Source organism: Apis dorsata, unplaced genomic scaffold, assembly GCF_000469605.1.
Source record: "Apis dorsata unplaced genomic scaffold, Apis dorsata 1.3 scaffold_486, whole genome shotgun sequence".
Lineage (NCBI taxonomy): Eukaryota > Metazoa > Arthropoda > Insecta > Hymenoptera > Apidae > Apis > Apis dorsata.
In genome coordinates this window covers 664,538-670,512 of record NW_006263721.1, presented here as the reverse complement: position 1 = coordinate 670,512, position 5,975 = coordinate 664,538, and the positions used below count along the sequence as shown (strand labels likewise).

Here is a 5,975-nt window from a genome sequence, read left to right as displayed (position 1 = left end):
TTTCCCTCCCTCCTCCTCCCTCCCCCTCCCCGTCCTCGCCAACGTTTATCACGATACACCGGTATCGATCTGACCCTACTGCGAGACCAACGTACGCACATACATCGTCGCGCGATTCCCAATTTCCTTCTTCTTCTTCTTCTTCTTCTTCTTCGATTCCATCGATTATTCGTCTTTTTTTCTCCATTCCCAACAAGGATTCTAACGCAGAGTCCATTAAGAGTTTAATGGATCGCCGTGTCTCTTTTCTCTTCGCTCTAATCGTCGGGGCTCGTTATCGCGAATTTATATATCGAAGATACGAGAGAAAGCTCCGAATGTATTTTTCGAAATTCGAAAACGTCGAGGGAGGACGAGCGTTTTGATTGAAATTAAATTAAAACGGACGTTGAGCGCGATAATCGAGTTTAATTTCTTAAACCGCGCTGCGTTTCGTTCTCTTTAAAAGGAGGTTTAAATACGCATCTCGAGTTTTGGAAAAACACACTATCGAGGACGAGGACGAGTGTACGAGGCGATATAGGGGTTTATCATCGAACAACAATACAACGATTATTCCATAGGCAAGCGCCGTTCGTGCACGACTACGAATCGTGACCTAAGACAATAGATTCGTTTACCATGCATTGCTCTCGTATCGTACGTTTCGTGAAAACAAATTAATCTTCCGTCTCAAGTTCGACGTTTCGTCTTTTGGCAATCGCGGCCATTTATTCCCACCATCCGATTATCGATGAATCGCACGAGAGAGTTGTACCTTGGTATTCCTGGATCGAAGATTTTAAACGATCGACGAGCCGAGTACGAGGAAAAAAAACTGGATCAAAGTGCATACCTAGATGGACGTAACGTCGCGCAAGATGACGCAACCGTTTCCAGCGATGGGATTAAGCGTATTGCGAGTAAATTCTTCCTCTTCGAACGCTTTTGTGAAAAGAAAATTTTCACAAATATTCCAAACTTTAATCAAAATAATAAATACGATATAGGATCGAAAATTATTCTTTATCGCAAACAACGTTCCCCAATAACGTCGAGATTCGATTCGAAAACGAGTTATTTTTCCTGGATCGATCCTGATCCAGTTCCATAAATCGAATCTTTTGTACTTCGCTTTTGGATCACGCATCGAAATTCCCGCGTCCATCCGAGGAATCGTATTGGCCTCGAGATCCTCGAGAGTAGATTCGTTTACGTCGGGAGGAATGATTTTCGGGGATGATAGGCGTGGTGGTGTCCCACTGACCGTAATACCCGATACGGCCATTTTTCAAACGATCGAAACCGAATCACCAAATTATCCGAACGTAAATCGAAATCGCAAATACTCGTGGTAACACCCTAATCCCGCTATATTGCCCACTCTCTCTCTCTCTCTCTCTCTCTCTCTCTCTCTTCACTCTTCTACACCGTTGTGCCGGTACGTGTTTCCATCTATACGCGTGTTGGCGCGTGTATGCGCGTATTGAAACCCGGAGCGAGGAGCGACGACGATGAAAAAGCGGAGGAGAACGACAATCGGAAAATTGTGCCATCTGGTCGAAGGCTGCGTTCACACCGAACAATGTCCGCATTATCTGTCCTCCGCAGCGGTGGAACAGGCATGACGTGGCAAATGCTTGCCACGAGCAGACGAATCGGCCGGTCGTCATTCGATTATTACCGCTTCGATCCAATGGGCCTTCTCCCCAGTTTTAATTCCAATCAGATAATTATCCCAAGAAAACGGCCAACATTTTTCTTCAACGATTCCCGTTAAACGAACGTACGTACGAACAACTCGGCGTAATGGCAATCGATCCGATCCGAAAGAGGAAGAGTCAATTTATCGCGCGATATTTCGACCGGTTTCGAGCCGTGTCTAGACTCGTTGCAGACGTGACCCAAGATCCGGATTAATTTTAGCGGTATTTTGTTTCGACCGCGTCTCGCGTTGTGCGGCGCACACCATAGCCGATGAACCCGATTGGCCGGTCCGTCGCGCGTCGCGCCTGTATTTCTGAATATTTCGCACGTGCACCGCTCGCGCCAGGAAATCGCATCACGGCGCCAGAAACATCTCCCCTGTTTTTCCTCCTTCCTCCTCTACCACCTTCCCGGTGTTTCGAAAACGAGGCGAAGCAACGAGGTTGGACGGAGAGGAAAGGAAGAGGAAGAAGAAGAAAAAGAAGATTTTGCAACTTTGTAGTTCAAAGTTCCTTCCAAGTTCGCGTCGTAATTGTACAACGTATTACCGGCGAGGTGTTAACGTTTCGCACCGATCTTATTATAAACTTAACGACGTGTTAAATTATGCTTACCGGCAAACTAGTTGCAAATTCCTTGACTCGTTCGATATTCGAATATCGGGCACGTGAAGTAATACTTGCTTGCACAGAAATGACTGTCTAGAAAATTCGTGCTACTACTTTCGGCTCGAAAGCGGGCTAGATATCAATCCAATCGATCTCCTCTTGATCCCTGTTTCGACACGAACGTTACGATACGATGCGATGTATTAGTTACGTATCGCATTCGCGTATTTCTATAGAATTGCGCAAATTTCCTGTCCGATCGACGATAAACTCGCAAAGCGAATCGAAAGATACCATCTTTCCGCGGAGAGGAAGAAGAAGAAGAAGAGGAAGAAGAGGAAGAAAACTTTCTAATCCCACGTTGTAATCGGAAACCATGGAAACGCGGTTGCGAAACGCGTTTTTGACCGTTTTGAACGGTTCACCAGGGGAATCCGCTCGCGATTCTCTCCTCTCCTTTTTCACTGAACGAACGCGGCTCGATTCGACCAGCTGCGAACCATGTTTTTCCGCGCGACGAGATCAAGATCGGGTTGAATCGGAGCGAGAACGAGAAATACCGATACTCTCTCCGTCCCTTTGTTCCGTCCCGGCTCGTATCGCGCTCGCACGCGCCACAACGCGTCCATAAATCACTCGTGTCAATTAAGGAGACTCGAAATCGCGGCAAAATCGCGACATTATACACACGTATAACGAATCAACGGTTCTCCTCTTTCTCTCGAACGAAGATGGACAATTAGAAATCGAAGATTTCGATTTTTCTTTCGTTTCTAATCTCTCGTTCCCAACGTCGAAGAATTATTGTATAATGGGAGAAGGAGGAAGAAAAGAAAAAAAAAAAAGAAGAAAACGAGCGATTCTCCGCGAGATCGACGTCAGATTTTACCGTACGATCTATTTCACTCATAGGTGAACCGAGCGCACGTTCCAAAGTTCACTCATCCGAAACGTTAGCGGGGGAAAGAGAGAGAGAGAGAGAGAGAGAGAGAGAGAGAGAGAGAGAGAGAGAGAGAGAGAGAGAGAGAGAGAGAGAAGAGAAACGCATGACGTTGACCTCAAACGAGGCGCCCGGCAGTTGGTCGGTGCAGGAAGGGAGGACGCGACGCCGCGCGCCGCGACGCTGACGCACCGTGTATATTTGGCTAGGGTCCGTCACGTCCGATCGTAGTAGTTCTTTCCACGCTAGGTAATCTCGAGTGACTGCTATCCTCCGTATCCTCTAGGTCGTCGTTACGTTCCGATTTTAAACCTTCGTTTTTAGCCACCGATCACCGACAGACCGATACTCTCCAATTCTATCGATATCAAGTTCGCAGAATTATCGCGCGAAATTAAATAAAAATTAAACGAAACGACTTCTCACGATTTTGCTATCGCATATGCAACAGTTTTAAGCTATTCATTTACGATCGTGAACGTTTAGTAACGAATTCGATCCGCTTATTTCTTTCGTCGTTGTCCAAAGAAGACCTAGACTCTGAGGTTCGACTGAAGCGAAGTGGATGCAAAACGGGGGGGAGGAAGAAGAAGAGGAAGAGGAGGAAGAGAGGGTGGAAAAACGACGAGCGACCGTTTTCGAGTTGAAAGTTGAGAGGAAGTGGAGAAGAGGTTGGGAAGCAACGCGAGATTCGTCGTACGAAGAAGAAACAGCGACCGTCGACTACCGGCGCTTCGAGAATTTATGGACGCGCCCTTCTCTCTTTCTCTCTCTCTCTCTCTTTCCTATTGGGTACAGCGCATCCGGCCCAATGCTCGGAAAAAGCGAAACCAACACGAGAGGACTTGGGCGTTACATTGTATAGCGGTAGTCACCGATGCTTCGAAAGAGATTTCCTTTTCTCTCTCTCTCTCTCTCTCTCTCTCTTCGCATGGAAACGAGCAGGCATTTCTTTCATCATGGTCTTATTCAATGTCTGCTTACGTGTACATCACATTTTCCCCTTATACCGTGTACGCCGATGTTCCACATACTCCATATATATGTATAATGTTTCGACAATTTTCCTCCGAATCTCTCCTTCCTTTAAACGTTCTTCGAGTGTTTTTCGAACGATTCGATGGAAATACGTTTCGTCTCGCATTTCGATTTCGCAATTATATTCGGTGGTGGGTATTGGAAGGTTAAAGAAATTTCGAAAACGTTCGAAAAGCGTAAGTATCTTTTATCTTTACACGTATATATATATATATGTATGTATGTATATGTATGCGCGTTAATGCGAGTCGGGGTAAAAATGTTAACAAACGTGCTCGTTCACCGTGCCAATCAATTTTTCGCTCTTTCATGCAAACAAGACAAGGGGAGCAAGCTGTTTCGTATACGCTCGTTTCGCTCTTGTCATACGGTCACACTCTTCAACTTGTCCGTATTGTACACGTAAAAAACACGGATAAGCGGATAAATCGAATAAAAGATTTCGAGACGTGGAGACGAGTATCGAGAAAAATAAGCTAATGGTTAACTTGATTACAACGCCGTACCGTTATCGCGCTTAATTAAAAAAAAAAAAAAAAAAAAGAAGATGAACAAAGGGTACATGAGTACACTCACCGTGTGAAGTTTGCGTCCGACGTTACGTACTGTTGCAATTTCAGTAGCAGTTCGTCCTTTCCACCTTCGTCGCCACTTCCTCCAATATTGCAAATATCGTTTCCGGAAGCGTCAGGACTCAGATTATAATCAACATCATCGTCGTCGACTTCATCAATCTCCATTGCTGAGCAAACGAAAACGTCATTGTATTTAAATGGGATAAAAATACGAAATCTTGACACGTCGGGGGGAGGAAAGAAGAAAAAAATATGCTGTTGGATGGCTTCTTAATACAGAGGTCGAGAAACGTGTCAACGTTTTGTACGATCGTGTTTTCGTACGCGAGCCGTTCAACGAGATAAATGGATCGCCGATTCGCATCGATCGCAAATATTCGCTTCTCTGCCATCGCGCGCGCTTCCGGAGAGAAAGGTTGAACGAGTGTGACTAGCGTAATGACTTCGTGACAAGAGCGTGAGAGGAGGTCCTGATTTCGAGTTTCCCTTCCTCCGTTCCTTCTTTTCTTTCGAGTTTGTCAACCGTTGTTACTTCGATCGTGGCAAATTCCTCGGATGATTAAATTTTCGAGAAGACCGCGGAACAAGAAAAGGAAGATTGCTTTTTCTTTTTTTAAAGTAAAATTTCCAATAGTTGCACGCATACACGCACACGCACACACACATACACGATCAACGAAATTGCACGTTGCTCGATATCTTTCTCGTCGCGGTCCGATGCCTCCTCGAAGTCGTAAAGAATGGTTTTAATCCAGCGCCGGATTCGATTTAATTTCGTTTCAACGAAGGAAAAAATTCATTTTGTCCCGGTTTTTACGTTTTTTCGTTGGGCAATGGCACGAAAATTACCTCCTCCGTTTCGACGGTAAAACGATAATTTATAGGAGATCCGCGGATATTTTTCTTCTCTTCTTTGCCTGCGCTGGAGGGGAACGAAGAGTAAAGGATGGAGAGAAAAAAGAGATAAGAAGCGAGAGGAATGAGGAGGGGGGGAGGAGAAACAGAAGAAGCGGAAAGAAGAAAAAGAAGAAGAAGATTCTCGATGGTGGTGGCGCGCACGAGCCACGGAAGCGCGAGAAGATGCGGAGAGGCGAAAGGATACGTGTAAGAAAGGCAGAGAGACGGAGG

At 45.6% G+C, this 5,975-nt stretch overlaps 1 protein-coding gene across 10 annotated transcripts in view; it reads right to left on the bottom strand.

Annotated features, from left to right (window-relative positions):
- LOC102671224 (serine/threonine-protein phosphatase 4 regulatory subunit 1-like) overlaps positions 1–5,975 on the bottom strand; it is a 111,361-nt gene that overhangs the window by 85,978 nt on the left and 19,408 nt on the right. For 7 of the 10 annotated variants that reach the window (XM_006620146.2, XM_006620150.2, XM_006620144.2 and 4 more), the window contains one exon: positions 4,849–5,014. The exons of the other annotated variants lie outside the window; for them this stretch is intronic. In XM_006620146.2, coding sequence (XP_006620209.1) covers positions 4,849–5,012 — 164 coding nt within the window. In that variant the 5' untranslated portion in view covers positions 5,013–5,014. The remainder of the gene's footprint in view (positions 1–4,848; positions 5,015–5,975) is intronic. 10 annotated transcript variants of the gene reach the window in all.